At 43.0% G+C, this 18,951-nt stretch overlaps 1 protein-coding gene across 2 annotated transcripts in view; it reads left to right on the top strand.

The window, feature by feature from the left end:
• Window positions 1-18,951, top strand: part of Neb (nebulin) — a 192,595-nt gene that overhangs the window by 137,137 nt on the left and 36,507 nt on the right. For both annotated transcript variants that reach the window (XM_060390154.1, XM_060390153.1), the window contains 18 exons: window positions 178-285; window positions 832-936; window positions 1,051-1,155; window positions 2,096-2,194; window positions 2,572-2,682; window positions 3,286-3,390; window positions 3,993-4,097; window positions 4,505-4,609; window positions 6,662-6,766; window positions 6,939-7,043; window positions 7,771-7,875; window positions 9,028-9,132; window positions 10,420-10,524; window positions 12,365-12,469; window positions 13,165-13,272; window positions 16,433-16,537; window positions 17,934-18,038; window positions 18,388-18,492. In XM_060390154.1, the coding sequence (XP_060246137.1) occupies window positions 178-285; window positions 832-936; window positions 1,051-1,155; window positions 2,096-2,194; window positions 2,572-2,682; window positions 3,286-3,390; window positions 3,993-4,097; window positions 4,505-4,609; window positions 6,662-6,766; window positions 6,939-7,043; window positions 7,771-7,875; window positions 9,028-9,132; window positions 10,420-10,524; window positions 12,365-12,469; window positions 13,165-13,272; window positions 16,433-16,537; window positions 17,934-18,038; window positions 18,388-18,492 (1,896 nt within the window). The remainder of the gene's footprint in view (window positions 1-177; window positions 286-831; window positions 937-1,050; window positions 1,156-2,095; window positions 2,195-2,571; window positions 2,683-3,285; window positions 3,391-3,992; window positions 4,098-4,504; window positions 4,610-6,661; window positions 6,767-6,938; window positions 7,044-7,770; window positions 7,876-9,027; window positions 9,133-10,419; window positions 10,525-12,364; window positions 12,470-13,164; window positions 13,273-16,432; window positions 16,538-17,933; window positions 18,039-18,387; window positions 18,493-18,951) is intronic.

Below are 18,951 nucleotides of genomic sequence, written 5' to 3'. Positions count from 1 at the left end.
CACATGTCATGCACATATACACACAACCATAATAAGGAAATAACATTTAATTGATGCTGATGACTGGTTGTTGCCCTTGATGTTTAGAGAATGAATTTCAACTCAAGGCACATTCTCTTTTCTAATTGAGAAATACAGTACAGCCATCACTGATCTCCATCTGCTTTGCCTTCTCAGTTTAAATATAAAGAAGCCTATGAACACATCAAGGCAAATGGATACACGCTTGGACCCAAGGACGTTCCATTTGTCCATGTCCGAAGAGTCAACAACGTTACTAGTGAGGTACCGTGAGCACACATTCTCTGGGAAAAATACTGAATTTCAAAAACCATGACTTTGTTTGAAATGCTTTAAGACCTCTTCTGTTTCATCTATAAGCTCACAGCTGGACAACAGTGTGAGGACCCTACTTTGATTCTGGTGTCCCTTGAGTGTTTTTTTTTTCTTTCTATTTTGTTAAATCATCATAGAGACATGGTTCCATTGACTATGATGAACTTTTTTTTCCTAAAAAAATAATTTGTTTTGCTATTTGTGTTAAATCTTTCATTAGATTATATTTTGGTCAGACTTGTAGCTGATATTCGTCAGCTCTATTGGCATATCTGCCCAACCAAACAACCATCTCATGGACTGCAAACCACTTTGCCCTCAGGATTCTTCCTCTAAATGAAATAAGCATTTTCTCTCATTTGAATCTTAAAGCATTTTAGAGTCCCAGAGTTTCTTCTCTTGGTTCTTTGTGTAAAGTATTCAATTGTCTGTTAGTCTGTAGATGCCCTTGTGGTCCTGCCCTAAATACCTAGAATGGTCTCTCCTTCATTGCAGAGACTGTATCGAGAACTGTATCACAAACTGAAAGACAAGATACATACGACTCCAGACACACCTGAAATCCGCCAAGTCAAGAAGACACAGGAAGCAGTCAGTGAGGTGAGGATGAGGAAAGCAAACAAGCCATCTGCCAAGGGACTCGTGTTGGCCATTTGCTGTCTTCTTTCTTCTCTCTCTCTAACGTGTTTCTGTTCTTCTCCCACCTCCCTTTAGTTGATCTACAAATCGGACTTCTTCAAGATGCAGGGCCACATGATCTCGCTGCCATACACACCCCAAGTGTTGCACTGTCGTTACGTGGGAGACATCACCAGTGACGTAAGTGTCTCATAGGCTCTTTCTAAAGGGGTCCTACCAAGAAGCAGCATTGCCTTCAGCCGTTAAGATATTCAGTGGGCTTTGAAAAGCCTTTTCCATTGTGTGTTTCTTAACTAAATGTACAAGTTGGAGATGAGGTTGTGAGGGAACTCCCACAGTTCTTCAGCCACATGAAGAGTCATGAGAAACCCAGTGGGGAACAGGGATGGCCACCATGCCTGCTCATTCAGACCGTCATTCTACAGCAGCATAAGATCTTCACCAGCTCCCACCATTCAAGTGCCCTGTGCCCCAGGTCATGTTAAGTTTCTTTCTCCTTCTGGTCCTGTTGGCACTTCTTCTACTGCCATTAAAACAAAACAAAAGAACTCCTTGGAGGTCTCCTTTTCCTGGTGCACCAACCCATTGAATCTGTAAGTTTTTCCATTGACAGGATAACACAGCATTAGTGTCTCCCCTTGGCTCCGGGTTAGAGATTTAACTTACAGTTTGAATGTGGGCAGAGGAAGAGCATAATCAAGCGGAAACCTCCAGTGCTTCCTTTTATCTGTACAGGATACCTCCCATAGACTTCCAATGGATGATTCCAACCATGAACAGCACCAAACCATTCTATCCTGTTTATGTTAATATTAGTCATATTAATACATAATTAATACATGCTCTGGATAAAGTTTAATTTGTGAATTAGGCAAGAGATAGTGAGCTTAACAAGCATACCAATATACTAAGATAAAAGATATTTAAAATGTACAAACTACCTTTTCTGGAATATTCTCTATCATACTTTTTCATTGTAGTTGACATTGGAGAACCGAAACCACAGAAAGCAAAGCTGTGATAAGGAAAGCTACTGTGCATGAAGGAAGTGTGGCTGTCCTCTGTCTTCTGTCCTGTATTTCCATTGGCTCATAACCAGATGTCTGTGTTTGCCCCACAGATTAAGTACAAAGAGGACCTGCAGATCTTGAAGGGGCTTGGCTGCTTCCTGTATGACACTCCTGACATGGTCCGTTCCCGGCACCTCAGGAAACTCTGGGTGAGGACCCACCTTCACAGTTCACAGCTTCCCCATACAACCGTCATGCACCCACTGACCGCTTCCAGTCAGGGGCAGGGCAGGAAGAATCTTAGCCTACATCTACATTTAAGGAGAAATTTGCCATCAACCCATTTGAGTAGGTCATAATTTACTTAGATGGTCTGTACCTGTTATAAATGTAATGAACTTAATTAAAATGATGGTGGTTTTGTTCTTGCCCAGGAAGACCAAGAGGGTGGACATAATTGAGACTCTTATTCTCCCAGGACACATTTAGAGCCTGTTCAGTTTGCATATGCCAGCAATTTGAAAGACATGACATGCGGTCCCTTAAATGACTAATCGACTTGTGTTTCTGGCTTTCTTCTTCTAAGTCGAATTACCTGTACACTGATAATGCCAGGAAGATGCGAGATAAATACAAAGTGGTGCTTGACACCCCAGAATACAGAAAAGTGCAGGAACTGAAGACACATCTGAGTGAGGTAAGGCTGTGTCACCTGTCGTCACATGAGAGGCAATCAGACCAGCTGGACTGAGCTACTCAAGAGTCTTTGTTCCTGTCTGTGGTGATCAGTATTCAATGATGACAGGAAAAGATGCCCCTTCTGCCCTTGACTGCAAAGTAGCCCAATGTCTGTTTATGCAAATCAGTTGGCCTCACATTGGTTCAATTTATTCATTTCTTTTGCTGCTTCTTGTAGAAAGGACATTAATACTCGCCCTTCTATAACTAGGGCAAAAAAAAGAGGCCTGTCATGATTTTATAGCTTAGAAAGGCTTTGTCTTAAATAATTATCTATGAACTAATGTTAATTCCAGTTTTTCTGTCTTGAGTAAGGAACCAAGAATACAAGAACGGGGTAACTGACTATTGGAGGGGACTTGATGTCTGCTGTGTTGACGCAATGGGATAGAGGGAGGGAAGGTTCAGGAGGCAAATATTCTTAAACAATCAGTTTAGAAGGAAGAAACTTAGCCAGTTGCAGTAGTGGGTCCCTCGTCTTACCCACGAGTAATCACTCGGGGCATCTACAGAACACTGGCCATGCCAGCAAAGTGACAGTGGTGACTTGTTTTGCTTCTAGCTGGTGTACAGAGCTGCGGGCAAGAAGCAGAAGTCCATCTTCACTTCAGTTCCTGATACTCCTGACCTTCTAAGAGCCAAGCGGGGGCAGAAGCTTCAGAGCCAGGTAATGCCTATCATTAATGAGAATTATCACCCCGCCATAGGTCAGCAATGTCTACTTGACCTTCCTGGGCCAGTAGCTAACGTTGTTGGTTGTCTTTGCTGCAGCCTGCGAGTGCTAACGTTGTAGTTTTCTTCAGGACTATCATAACTGCACTCATGTTTTCACAGGCAAAAGATGCCATTTCATCTTTGCTAAGGGCATCTAATTTTGTCCCCGGATGAGTGCTCATAGGTTGTAGTAGCTGGTTGTTTGATAACTTCAAGAATGTGTCCATTATCCACAGAGAAACGAAACTCTGTCACTAATGCTAGCAAAGCCGGGGGGTAAAGGATGCTGAAGGACCTTCCAGAATCCACTCAGTCTGATGCTGGCGTTCTTTCTCACGTGGCTTTACCAGCACAAGGACTGTTGGACAACTGGTTCATGGATGTGTGTTTTCAAACGTCTTGTACAGAGAAACAAAATTCACAAACGCATACACCAACAATAACCTCGGGCAACCAAGAACACATACACACATAAATCAAGACTCAACATGAGGAAGACAGACGGTACAGATGAACCTTCGTCTCTAACTCCTCCCCTGCTGTCTTGTTATCCAGTATCTCTATGTTGAGCTTGCCACCAAAGAGAGACCCCACCACCACGCTGGAAACCAGACCACAGCCTTGCAACACGCTAAAGATGTAAAGGATATGGTCAGCGAGGTAAGCTGGGGATTCAACACTGACGCTCCTGTTAGCCGAGCAATACCTCCAGGTCTTCACCTGGAATTCCTGACGAGAATTTTATCACTACAGAGTGTGCTCAGCATCACCCAAACACAGAAGAGGTACTCGAAGAATGAAATATGTTGTATCTTTCCCTTAGATCTGTGGCTTGGGTGTAACTTGGGAACAAACTTGGGCTGGTGCCATTTCTCTACACATTAAGGGCTTGAAGGGCCAGCCTGATTGCCTGAGTTCAACCCCCCAGGACCCTTATATAATTGGAAAGAGAACTAACTCCACAAAGTCATCCTCTGACCTCTGTCACATGCGCCCACACAAACACATCACAAGATTTAATGGATTTTTAGCATTTTTTGTTTCTCTCTTCTATTTCTATACCTTAGACAAAGTACAAGATTCAATACGAGAAGATGAAGGACAAGTATACACCAGTTGCAGATACGCCAATCCTCATCAGAGCCAAGAAAGCTTACTGGAACGCCAGCGATGTGAGCATCCCTTCCTCTCTTCTCCTGCTGTGACAGGGAGAGCTGTGGTTATCTACACAGCACAAACTATTCTGTCACAGCCATAACTCCAAGTCATTGCCCACAGCGTGGGTCAGGAAAGAACACACACTCACACTGTACCAATCCAGCCAAGTAGCTGAGGACTGTGCTGAGATGCTGTAAGCTATTAATTATCTCCTGGGTAACAACATGACCCTTTCTTGTAGTTCTTGGCTGGCATTGTAGAGATAATTGATAACTAATTTTCTTAGACATAAAATCAGGGTCTTGGATGCAGACAAGAAATAGATTGCCTGCTCCTCAGGTCTGTATAATTTTTCTTCTATGTGAAATAGGATGAGAAATGTGGTAATGAAGTAAGATTTCACAAGAAAAATGTGACTATTGTGTCTAGTACAGTACTGGGATCCTAGTTAATGCTTGCAAAGTGTCCTGATCCTTCTCTTAATTGCCTACTATAGAATGTGTGGATGCCAGAACATGTGAACATAATAGCTAGAATCAGAAGGTGGGCTTTCATTGTCCACATCACCTGATCAGTGACAAGCATGCCTTTTACTGGTAATGAGTTTATCTGGTTTTGAAGATAGGAATTAATAGCCCACTTGAGAGAGGTAGCCAGCTCCTCTTAGCTTTCTAACTCAGAGCTCAACTGCAGATTTGCTATCCATTGCCACAGCCTTTAGCGGACTGGACAATTGGGACTTGCATCCAGCCGAAAGCCCCAGCTAGCATATGTCTACAATCTAGCTCTTTATTTCATGGCCACATAAGGTAATTAGTAGGAAAGAGACAATTCTAGTTAGAATACAAGCTGAGAAAATCATAGATTCTCCTCAAAATCTATCCTTCAGCACAGTTTCAATCTTTATGTGACATCCCCTGTCTTTGCCATTCAGGGTTACTGCTGAACTGTTCCCATTTTGTTCTTGTTTTGTTTTGTTGAGTAGGCTTTTTCTTTGTAGCTCAGGGTAGCCCATCGTTCACTGTGTAGCCCAGGTTGGCCTCATGCTCACAACAGTCCCTCCCAGGTACTGGGACTACACTATTTAAGCCACTCTGACCAATATTCCTCAGTGTTCATCTGTATCAAGTCTAATTTTCTTAGCACAGGGGTAGCCACACACTGAGATTGCTCCCAGGGTATGACCGTCTCCTAGAGCTTCCCCCATGCCAATGTTCATATCCTTAATCTTTAAAACAGTCCTCAGTGCCAATTCCAAGAGCCTTAATCATTACAATCACCCAGTGAAACAAGGGTGTTATCTGATGTCAAATTTAATGTATCAACCACAACTGTGACCCCACAAGAAGTTTTCCAATATCACCCATGTAAAGAACAAAGTATTTCAGAAAAGACATCTTTCAATATGTGCTTGCTCAGTTACCCAAGACTCGGGATTAAAAGCTGCCTAGAGAAATGTCTGTCTTATGTAGTTGAGATGAGTAGTTATCACGTCACAAAGGCGACAGTCATAATAAACTGAAATTTCAAGACTGCTTAGTGGAAAGTCATTTTAGCAGCAGGAGATGGGAGCCAAATCTCTTTCCCACCTATGTACGTTATCAGTATGTCTTAGACACGGCAGGGCTCTGCTCTTTGTTGTTGTTTTCCTCCTTGCCACCCCTGAAATAGAATTCTTTTAACATTTACATACATTTCTTTTGTATGTTAAGTAGTCTTCAATTTATAGAAAAACAGCAAAGGTGTACAGAGAATTCCAACATGGCCCCACATGCTTTCCCCATCACTAACAGCTCATTCTCCTGGCAGACATTTGCCACAACCCTGAACCCTGAACCGCGCCTCCATCCATTACTATTTCATTAATCTGTGTATTTTTTTTTTAATTAGGAATTTTTCCTTAGTGTCTTTTTTCTCTTCCAACATCTGGAATGACTTTTCAAACTTTTCCCTAAATTTATTCATGGGCAAAATCTAAGAGAGAAACTCAAGAGCATTAGAGTTGAACAGAACTGAGGTACTTAACTTGATAATCTTCATAATTGGTGTGTACTCTCTCTTAACAGCTTCGCTACAAAGAAACATTTCAAAAGACCAAAGGGAAATATCACACTGTGAAGGATGCCCTGGACATTGTGTATCACCGCAAAGTCACAGATGACATCAGTAAAGTATGTCCCTGCGTAGCGCTACCTGAAATGGGCTCTGTAACCCACCACATTTTTTTGTTTTTTGTTTTTTGTTTTTTTCTAAGATCAGTCTCCCTTTTCTAAAACTCCAGAGAGATGCGCTTTATGCTAACTTTGAGTCGATGTTACAGCTGCCTTTATGTTTTTACAACAGGTGAAATACAAGGAGAACTACATGAGCCAGCTGGGGATCTGGAGTTCCATTCCTGATCGCCCTGAACATTTCCACCACCGCGCAGTCACTGATGCCGTCAGCGACGTGAGTGGTCCCTCTAGTTTTCACATAGAAACACATATTCCTCTGTGCGCTGTTCAGTCAACCACTGCACAAAAACTGGTGGAACACTTGCCAAGTTTACACGATTCATTGTTTGTTTGCAGAGGAGGGGAGTAAGTAGCACAGACATCAGAAGCAGGTGAATGTGTTGTGCTTAAGGAACAGCTTCTGGGAGTTGGTTCTCTGACTCTACCATTAGGGTTCTAGAGATCAAACCTTGTGGCATGTGCCTTTACCTGCCACGCCATCTAGCTGGCTCTACTTCCAGAGATCTTCTATCTTGTGTATGGTTATTCAAGTCATAAATTTGATTACTAATTGAATAAGCCCAAGCTTAAGAGGAAAATTTATATTCAAATTTGTCACCGTATGTTTTCCTCTGTGACTCAAAGCAATATAGTTCATGCCTATCTTGCATCCTTTGAAGAGCATGCGATGGAAAGCAATGCCTGTTTAGAGAGAGGTTTCACCTGTCTGCATGAAAGCATAGTTGCCAAGCTAATGATATTCTCTATAGAAAAGTATACTGGTTAGCGTTGATTTTAATTAATAATAAAAATGAAAATTTCTAAGTATTAGAAAACAAATCATAAGAAGAAATCAGTAACTCTAGAAATTTAACTAAAAGACTGTTTTAAATCTTTACTTATCTGACAAACTTTGGGAAATTTGGGATGGCTAAAACTCTTTGCTATTCCTCTTCTCTCAGGTAAAATATAAAGAAGATTTGACCTGGCTTAAAGGCATTGGCTGCTATGCCTATGACACCCCTGACTTGACACTGGCTGAACAGAACAAGACCCTCTACAGCAAGGTAGAGCTAACTTCTCGAGGATAATGGCTTCATCCCTTAAAGAGAAAACTGAGCTCACAAAGATGAACACCGGGGAAACAGCCTTCCATGGCTTCATCCCTGACCTCACTTCTGAGACCCTGTAACTAAACCCCATGCTGAGTTCTTCACTTTCCACAGATTTTCAATTTTGCTGTTTTGTTTTTTGAAGGATTTTTACTACGTAGCCTGGACTGGCCTAGAACTCATTATGTGTAGACTAGATTGGCCTTGAACTCACAGAGCTCTGGTTGCTGCTGCCTCTTGAAGTGCTGGGATTAAAGGCATCTGTAATCACGCTTAGCTAGAGATTTTCTTAGTGCTGACGTCACTGACTGTAGTTTATTTGTATTTGATGAAAAATTATCTAGAAAAACTGTTCATGACTATTCTTTCCAGAATGTCCTCTCATTAATATATACGGATGATTCATCCAACTAAAGCATTAATACAGCAACAAATATCAAGTGTGGTTTTTTACTCTATAAATGATATGGGTACATTGAGGCCAATCAAGATTTTTAGGGTCTCATTTTTCTATTTACAAAATAAAGCAGTTGAATTTGCTTTTAATCTAAAATAAGAATCAGCCAACTTCTGATAAGTGACAGAAGGTATTTTACAGTAGACTAAGAGGGCCACATTTATAATAGCACCTACTTTATTTGTTATATTTAAAGTTGTGAAAACCATTCTTAATTTGTGGAACAGTTTAAAACCAGGTTTCAGGGTAACAAGATTATCACCCACCCCTGTTCTATAAGACTTTAATTATCTGATTAGTTGCTAGAAAACTGTAGTCTAACTAATGGACTAAAAACTGCTTTCACAGCACATCAAAATACACTAAAGTAAAATCATTATACCAAATCAGAGAAGAAACGGCTTTAGATCTTGGATCAGCATGAAATTTGTATTTGGTAACGATCTAATGGATGGTTTAGACTATATATTTCAGACTGTTTTTAAGATGTCAGTCCCTTCTATCTACTTTTCGCTGCCTCAAGAGGTAAGGAAAAAATAAGCAGAGACTTGTTAGTTCTATGAAAGCATTATTACAATTATAAGATAAAGAGCATGGCTCATCCTTAAGTTTGGATATACAATCAAATAATAATTTTCTTTTCCTCCCAGTATAAATATAAAGAAGTATTTGAAAGAACAAAGTCAAATTTCAAGTATGTTGCTGACTGTCCAATTAACAGGCATTTCAAGTATGCAACTCAGTTGATGAATGAGGTACGTACGACTAATTTGATTAAGCATATTCAGGTCTCTTAAGAAATCTGCAGGGCTATTAAAATCTAATGGATAGCATGACAGGAAATCTGTCCTAAATGTTAATTCCATACAAGGACTTGGAAAGACTGTTTAATGTCACTATCTGGTAGGCTATGCCAAAACCTTGAATAGGCCCATGTTCATCTTCACCTCTGTAGCACAGTCCTGGGGTGCCAGAGAAAGGAGGAAGGATTCTGTGGACTATCATCTACATGCCTTCAAACTGTCTAGCACTGGGAGACCTGGAAGTTCAAGGTTGATTCAGTAGTCTTCCAAAGGCACCAACACAGAAGGGTTAGAACCCCGATCCCCTCAATGGGTATAGTTGTGTGAAGCATTCAAATATATTATTATTACTCCCATAGACTCGAATGCACAGTAGCATCTATTTATACCCCCTTTTATATTCTACTCATTCTCTCCTAGAGCTGTTTTTGTAGTAATGTAATTTGAATACAATTCAAGCAAGTGGAAATGAGCAAGCTGTGAGTTCAAATTGGGGAGTTTTATAATGTTTAGATGTTTTCATAACTAAAATTATACTTTTCTGCTTTCAGATAATCCGTGGATTTGCCTAAGTTCTAATGTTAGAAAATTAGTAACAGAGAGCTAATAATGAGAATTTAGCCAATGGTACATTTACATGTATGGCCTTTGCCGATTTCAATGGTTTTTTTGTTTAATTATTTCATTTCAACGCATTTCTAGGCTGGACAACTCTGACAAAATACCATCTGTCCGAGGACAGTCTTGATGTATTTCATTTTTCCCTGTATCATAAAGAAGTAGGCGTCTTTTAAATCATCAAGTAAATTAGTGCTAGATGATGACAGCAGCTGTCCTTGAGTACTCACACTTAGTTATACTCTTGGACGATATAGTTATACTTTTGGATTCCCACTGCCTTGTATGCTAAACTTGTAAATTATCAGCCTCTCATTCTAAACACAGTGCGAGATGCCATAAAGCCTGACATTGCTAACACGTTGCATGAAAAGATGGCAATATTTGGGCATAAGGCACACCAGGTCGTTTCAGAGGTTGCCCTCTCCCCGGCTCCAGCCTCCTTCCAGGCATTCTGTCTTTCCTACTCCCTACATGAACATTCAAACGTTGTCCTGGGGGATTGAGAGATTCAGTGCCAAAAATGATAGGTTTCAAACTCTCTGGAGTGTTTAGATTGTGCCATCACCATGTACCCTTGATGTCATATTCTTGCTATAATTTAATATGATGTTCGAGCAGAAAAAATACAGAGCTGATTATGAGCAGCGGAAAGCTAACTACCACCTGGTAGTCGATGAGCCTAGACATCTGCTGGCTAAGACGGCAGGCGACCAAATCAGCCAGGTACCGTGCCGAGGCCGGCAGCGCGGCCCAGACAGGACTGTGTTCCGATTTCTCACGAGGTGTCGTTCTGTCTGCCGCAGGATGTCATAGGTCCTGCCTATGATATTGGGCTGTTCTGTTTCCAAATATCTGTCTAGCCACCCAAAGAGCCCATGCGCTATTTGAGTGTGCCAGTCAACGCTCTGTGTCTTCACTGGGGCTGTGATGAAGGTGAAAACGGGAGCTTTGGCCCTCTCCATTTCATTCTTCTGCAGAACCTGTTTGTAAACAGCAGTTGTCAACTGCAAATTTGAGTTGTAAAAACATTTTTTTTGAGTTGTGGGAGAAAAAAAAAGACAGACATCCCTACTATATTTCTCTGTTCCAATGATGCCATCTCCCTAAGGCAGTCTGGGTCGTAACATCCATATCGCTGCCTTTGTCCACCTCATTTGCAAGGACTGTGGATAGTCAAGCAGAAATATTTTGGCCACTCTGCTTGCGTTCCACCTAGGGGCCTTCCCCTCACAGCTCTGTGAGTACACAAAGTATGTTACGCCTACATCTCTTCACTCAGCGGTGACTGGGATATAGAGCCGTGTTCTTTCTGTCTTCACAAGTCTCTTTTGTGCTTCACTGCTCTTTGCATGGACAGAGAAAATATAAGTCTAGTGCCAAGATGCTTCTGAAACAAGGATGTAATGAAATTCTGCGTCCAGATATGTTGACTGCCCTCTACAATACACACATGTGGAGTCAGGTAATGTCCGACAAGGCATGAAGAAACAGGTTTGGACCTTCGGTGCATTGCTTTTTATGTTTCCATTGGCCTCCTCTCTTGGGCTCTGCCCATGCTGCTTTCTCATGATAAAACATATAAATACTCTGTCCTTAGAAATAAAATCTGCCCATGGCCTGGGGCACTGAGCAGCCATCATCTGCATATCTAATGCTTAAAAACTCTTGAAGATGAGCCAAGTCTCCTTTACATATTTTGACTTACATTTTTTAGTTTTCGGTTCAGGAGACAGGTTTCTTAGAAATCAAGATTATTTAGTAAAGTAACAGCTTTTAAAAGATCTGAATACTTTGTCATTTTAGTTTGTTATCAAATTAATATATGTATATATACATATATATGTTAGGCTATGTTCTCACCGTAAACATCCTTGGCCTTGATAGGATCATCAAAACTTTGTGCATGAAAGTTTGTTGGTCTCTGTATCTGTCCTGCTTAAAACAGCTTATGTGCATGCAAACAAAACAAAACAAAAAATTTGACTTGGAAATTACAAAAAAAATGCATTTTGGATTTTGGGGAGAGGGAAGGTGCGGCGGGGGGGACTAAGAGGAATGGAGGGAGGAAAGGCTGAAGTTGGGATGTGTTGTTTGATAGATAAATATAGATGATAGATAGATAGAGATAGATGATAGACAGACAGACAGATGACAGAAGATAAAAACTCTAAAACACCTTAACAGTCATATATACTTATTTTACTGGACACATATTTTATTAGTCATGAAAAAAAAATGCCAATGTAATATGGACTGTTAGAGTGAAATTTTACTTGTCAGTCCAGAGAAGACTCTAGTCCTCCTCTGAGATTTACTCCACATATGCCTTTGGCTCAGTCAGCTAACCTCTGAGAGCCCCTTTGCTTCCACGTGTGTGAAGTATATTGGAAAGTATTTGTCCATGCTACCACACTACTGCGATGAACTACAAACTTCATTAAACATCTTCAGTTAGGATGTAGATCAGAGGCCACCATGATGCCAGCACTCCCTCTGGAATCTCATGAGGTTTCGTTAAGGCCTCTGTTCTTGAAAGTAACTTGCCCTCTCTTCCACGATTTAGATCAAATACAGGAAAAAGTATGAAAAGTCAAAGGACAAATTCACCTCAGTTGTGGACACTCCAGAGCATCTGCGCACCACAAAAGTCAACAAGCAAATCAGTGATGTAAGTACAGAAGCAAAGGGCCTGCATTCTCAGGCCATGGTGGGCTGTCAGGCGTCTCCGAGACTGCTGTCAGGGGAGGGAGGCCAGGGTGCTGCCTGGCTGCTTCACACAGGGCCCTCCTTTCACACTGAAGACTCATTCAAATCAGCAAACAGGCAATGGAGAAGCAGAGGCCCCAGTTTTTACGTTTGTCTTTCCTTCCTGATAAGTATTCTCCCACTGATGAAATGAGCCAATGCAAGTCAAATTTAAATGCAGGGGTTTTTTTGTGGGGGGGAGGGCAGCCCTTGGACAGGTTCAATGATCTCAGGGGAGGTCAGTGAAGTTGCCAGGCAGAGGGAGACAAAAAAAGGCAGGGTGTAGGGGGCAAAGCAGAGAGAAAATATAAGCAAGCTGAGAGAGAGAGGAGGAGGAGGGAAATGGAAAGAGAGAGAGAGCACAGGAACCAAAATGTCTGGATTTTATAGGGAAGCCCAGGGTAGAAGGTGGGATATTCCAGCCATGCCCTGTAACAGGTAGGGACTGAGGGATGCTGGGAAAACCTGGAGGCACTGTCTGCTTTGGCACATAAATTAGGCACTTCAGGGATCCTGGGTCTGAATCCCAACCCTTCCTATTCACCTTCCCACTTGTATTTTAAATTGTAAATGGAGAAACACAATGGTGTGCCTCCCTGCTTTCTTGATCTGTTTCAGATACTTTATAAACTGGAATACAACAAGGCCAGACCCAGAGGCTATACCACCATCCACGACACACCCATGCTGCTGCACGTCCGCAAGGTGAAGGATGAAGTCAGTGATGTGAGTACCTTCCTTAGCCCCTCTGTCTCAGGCTTTCAGTGTGGTGTAGGAAACACCAAGTGTAACCTGTTGGTGGAAAAAAAAACGCATGGCAATGTAATGGCTTAAAATAATAATAATGTCTGTTGTAGGTAGTCATCTGGGACACAGCTGGGCCTAGAATTTGAGGTCTCTCTTCCAGGACCCAGTTCCAGTATATGAGAACCACATCACTATGAATGAAAAGGGCAGGCAGATGCGGAGGCACAAAGTTCGGAGCTTAGCGAGGGTAGCAAGAGAAAGCAGATCCCTGATTGTGTCAGAGGGAAAGACATGTCTATTGGTCAAGTCAAAGGCAACTTAACCAGAGCCAGGAATGTATCTGTTCATCTTGAGATAATTTCAGCCCAGCTTGGTAGCACTACAGAGGCAGAGGTAGGCAGGTTTTGGTGAGTTCTGCACTGGCCAGATCTATACAGTAAGACCCCATCTCAAGGTCAAAAGCAAACAAAAACAGCCAACAGTAAAGTAAAAAAATCAGGTACTTCCCTGGCACCAGCCTTGGGTTGTAAAGGTCTATATATCACTACATGATTTTCTCCAAGTGTTTTGCTGGGAAATATTGCAGGAGAGACTGAGCTGGGTGATCAGGGTGACCCTGGGACAGTCATGGCAGTTATGACCAAGATGAGCACAGCTGTATGAAGCAGAATCCACAAAGAGCCATGCTCACACAACTGACTGCTAATGGCCAGTGGGCTTCTGTGTAAATAATACCCTTCTGTGACTCTTTTCCACATTGCTCAGCATCCAGTAGTGTAATGTCTGGGCCCTAAGAGGCAGAACTCCAAGGCCAGTCATGAGTTATTCCTAGAACTCAGAAATCATTTTCTTCCTCTCTTTTGTGCACATTCAAGAGAGGTGTTCACTTGCTGTCACGGAAATAAATTCTCTTATTTAAAAAAAAAAAGTTTTATGTTGACTCATAGTTGGGTGTTTCCACTCTACAACTGATTGGCCCTGTGGCTTGAGCCTGGGTGAGGCTGCACCTCATGGCAGAGGCAAACAGCAGGGCAAAATACTGATGCCATCATGAGATATAAGAGAGGAAGAGAGAGTCTCTGGGTCCTACGGTAACCAGAGGATGGTGCTGTTGGGAGACAATCGGACCTGTAGGAGATAAGGCTGCCTTCTACTACTCCCAGCAGCACCTGAGGTCCAAGATGTTAGCATATGAGACGAGGGACATTCCAGACTCAAACTACAGCAAGTGATAAAGTGACAGCAGCTCTGGATGAGCAAACAGCAAAGCCACGTTCCAGGACAGCATGTGGAAGAGGTCTCCCTGAGGCCACTGTAAAAAGTGCAGCGTGACACAAGTGGCAAGAACATTCCATCAGCCTTATCTTCCCTGAGAAAATGAAATAGTTGTTACAGTCCCAAACTCTGAATTTCAGGAGAATTTGTATTCATAAATTTTAAAATACTTGGCTTTAGGTTGGCACAGCAATACATGCTTATAATCCTAGCATTTGGGAGGCTAGACAGGAGGATTTCTAGTTTAATAAAACAAAACCAGACATTTAATTTTGTAATTGAAAACCATCGTTATTTTCATCGGGAAAAAAAATCACTATTTATAATTTTTTAAATGTTCTGTATAATTTTTTAAATGTTTCTGTAGCTCAGATGGGCCTAGAGCTCACTTTCTAGGCCAGCCTGGCCTTGAACTCACAGTTATTCCCACTAGCATCCCAAGTGGCATGAACCGACCTGCCTCATACAGATTCAATGTTTTAAATAACTGGATATGTGAGCACGTGCACATACGCACCTCTATATCTGTATCTATATGTGGATATGTATCCACATATACCATATCATAGATAACAGGATGTCGGCACCAAGCTGTCTGGATAGATAGATAGAGATATAAGGATATATAAACAGAGAGAGAGAGAAAGAGATGAGATAGTGATAGCGAGATAGAGATATATTAAGCTTAGGCAACTGTGTTATACCTGATCCCCATCCCAAAACCTTAATTATAGCTGTGCCCAGGGGTACACAGGTGGAATGACTAATTATGCTACACATTGACTGAGTGTCCATAAAAAGCACTTGACTAGTCAGTACATTGCCTGAGAAGGTGGACATGTATGAAGAGCACCTTTGCAATATGAAATCTGTTTTCAAAAGTAAGTTTGGATGCTATACACAAACACGGATGATCACACATATCCGTCGGGTTGATCCCATATGGGAGCAGCCTGATTGCTCCCTGCAGAAAACTGAGGCATTTCTATTTCCATTTCCCCAAACACTTGCTAGAATACGCTGGGCTGGGTACTGATGAAAGTACGAATTTCTAGGACTTTGCCCTGAAGTTCTAGAAACTAATTAAGGCAGTAGGTCTGTAGACAAGCCCAGAATGCAGTGCTTCTTGTGGTAAAATATAGTAAGCCCCACGATGGTGCCTTCCGTTTGAGTTCACTCTACCTTAATCCGCATTGCACCTGCGATCCTGAAAACTTCCAGGTTGCCCCCTAGGGCCGTGGAATTTAGGGAAAGCAAGAGTAAATGAAGTTCGAAGTCCCAGGCTCAAGATAGGGGAAATACTAGGGGCCACCAATATTCAATCCAGTCACCAAAACTCAAAGGTTAGGCCGTAGACCAACAGCTGTGATGACAGCATCTTTCGGTACATTTTCCCCATGAGTCTTTACGTGCTGGTCACTGGGAAGGTGATTATAACTGATACAGAAGCTTTGCCTTGAAGAGGCAAGAAAACAGCTACACTGTGACCTGAGGACGGGAAGGACGGTGGGAGCACAGGAGGACCACAACCTAAACACCTCCTGAAGGGCAGTTCTCGGGATGTCCGCACCAAGGCTGTCCTCATGAGTGGGGGGCAAGGGGGACATGCATGTGGCGAGCTGCCAGCTCACCCTTCAGCCCACGCTAGCAGGTGTGAAGCCTGTGACCACATTCCGTGTGTTCCGACACGTGAGGAAGAAGGCTCACCTCCTCCTCACAGCAGGGTTTTACCAACCTCTCTCTCTCTATTCTCTCTCGGGAAGGGGGGGCATTGTGGACTGCCATCACAGTTTTAGTTTCTTGGTTTCTAACATGTTTAGCTCCCTAGGAAAACAATTAACGGTGTCTCTGTTGCCTCCCATAGCTGAAATATAAGGAAGTTTACCAAAGAAACAAATCTAACTGCACCATCAAGCCAGATGCTGTCCATATCAAAGCAGCTAAAGATGCTTACAAAGTCAACACCAACGTAAGTTCCAAACTGCCCCCAGGCCAGCCCCCAGGCCAGCCCTCGTCTCTTTTTGCTGCTGTAATAGAATACCTGTGACTGGGTAATTTACAGAAATGGATTAGGTTCTAGAGATGGGGAAGTCAAGAGCATATGATTATCTGGCATGGCTCCTCTTACCTCCATTATCCCATGGCAGAGAGCAGAAGGGCAGGAGAGCACTTGGGAAAGTCTAAGAGAGCAAATGGTCGCTCTCCTGCAGCCTGGGCCACAATCCTCCTGGAGGCTCTGTTTTCATGACCGCCTCGCCTGCCGAAGGTCTCAGCTCCTCATGGCATCCCAGTGGCAGGAAAGCCTCAACATGACATTTGGAGCTGGCTGTGGTTCACCACTTGAACCACAGCCAGGGTGGTAGGGATCCAGCCACTTTTGCAAGCATGTGACCTTCCGGATCTCTCTATGAGACGAAGCTCTGCCTGTCCAGATGACACGATCAGCTCCAGGAGCACGAGAAGTGAATGATATTAAGGACTAAACGCTCTTTCTGCTCTTCGTGAAGGAGCATGAAGAAGAGCAAGGGTGGCCTCATCACCCATTAATCCCCTTAGTGTTTGTGGGTGGCTGAGACGAGAAGTTCATTCTGAAAGGAAGGCAGTGTTTCAGAAAGTGCTTCAGCATCTCTCATCCTTTGCTCCGTGTTCTCTGCCCTAAGCTCTAGTATCTGCTTCTGGAGGAGAAAACAGAGTTGCTAGCTGCTGTCAGGCCCATTGTCTGGACCCTCCACTTGCTTAGGTCTTCCCTGCATTGATGCATCTCTTTAGCTGGCGGACTCTAAAGACTCACACACAGAAACAACTCTGCATTAGATGGACACCAACCTTTAAATATATATAAAATAGTGTCACGAAACATTAATAGTCCAACTGATTCTCACTCATTCCAGAAGCAGCCATTTGTTGGGGCCTGTGAACTAAAGTGCCACAGGAACTGGCAGGTCTCTTAAGAACGAGTCAGTGGGCAATAAATCGAAAAATAGCTGTGGGAAGGAGATACAGTAAAACAGACACTGTGAACTCTAAGTGGTGGCTGTATATAGTCTCTGTAATATTCTGGCCACCTTTACAGAAATACCTGTAATTTACTTACAAGTTAACAAGTACTTGACTCCGAAGGGTGGATTGGCAGTTAAGGTAGATTGTAGAATCACTTCACCTGGAGGTATTTCAAAGCTTCAGCACCAATTTGGGAGCATAGATAGGTAATCTGGGTGACTGACAACCCACATTGAGCACAGACAGTTTCATGAGGGTTCTGTGAGCTATGATTTGTGGAATGTTAAACCGCCAGAGCCCCCCTGTGCTTTGCATGGATGCATAAACTCAGCCTGAGCATTGTCTTTCTGTCACATTCAAAACAGCTGGACTACAAGAAGCAATACGAAGCCAACAAAGCATACTGGAAATGGACGCCTGACCGTCCTGACTTCATCCAGGCTGCCAAGTCGTCCTTACAGCAGAGTGACGTAAGAGAGGAGACAGACCTGTGGGTGTTCCCAATACCCCCTGCCGGGGCACTCGCCCCAGCTGATTTAGGGTCCTGAGTAGAAGGAAGTTTGAGGGGAGGGGTAAGTTCATGAAACAACTGGACTCAGAGGCACTGAGGGCTCAGAGACCTGAAGGTAGAGAGGAATTGTTTGGGAGAGCTGAGTTTTGGTTCTGGTCCTGATCCTAGGCCAGAAGGGATGAATCCAGCATGTGGTAGTAGTGAGAGGCCAGGAAGCCCCTCCCTTGACTCTGGGAACTAGTATTCCCACCAAAGGCTCCTCTCTGATTAATCAAATGACCTGCTTCCTCTGCTTTCTTCTATCACAGTTTGAATATAAGCTGGACAGAGAGTTTCTCAAGGGCTGCAAGCTTTCTGTCACTGATGATAAGGACATGGTGCTGGCCCTCAGGAACTCCTTAATAGAAAGTGATGTAAGTACCCAGCCTTCTATGATGTCTCCCCTGACTCAAGGCCACATTTGGCTTCTTCTACTATGTCTTCCCTGACTCAAGGCCGTGGCTGGAAGTAGTTGTCTCCAGAAACATCCAGGGCAGGACAGAAGTTCTCTCTGTAAGAGCTCATCTGCGGTCCTGACACACGGTCCTGCCCTTGGTACCATCCGTGATGAGCCAGCTGGAAAAATGGCATCTGGAAAAATAGCATCTGGAAAAGTGCTGCTGAGCCCAGGGTGGTTCTTAGCTTATAATGCACCCAGCAGTTCACACAGCCCAGACCGGGAATCTGAAGGCCCGGCTGGATTCTGTCCCAAATTTCAAGTTTCTTTTCTGTGGGATTCTGTTCTTCCTACCTCGTACTTCCCACATCTGTAAAGGAAGAAAGACTGTGTTTCCAGGCCTGATGGGTGTCTAATGACATATTTGAGAATACTC

This window comes from Meriones unguiculatus, chromosome 8 (genome assembly GCF_030254825.1).
Source record: "Meriones unguiculatus strain TT.TT164.6M chromosome 8, Bangor_MerUng_6.1, whole genome shotgun sequence".
Taxonomy (NCBI): domain Eukaryota; kingdom Metazoa; phylum Chordata; class Mammalia; order Rodentia; family Muridae; genus Meriones; species Meriones unguiculatus.
The sequence above is the reverse complement of the archived record's forward strand: the minus strand, read 5'-3'. Positions and strand labels throughout refer to the sequence as shown.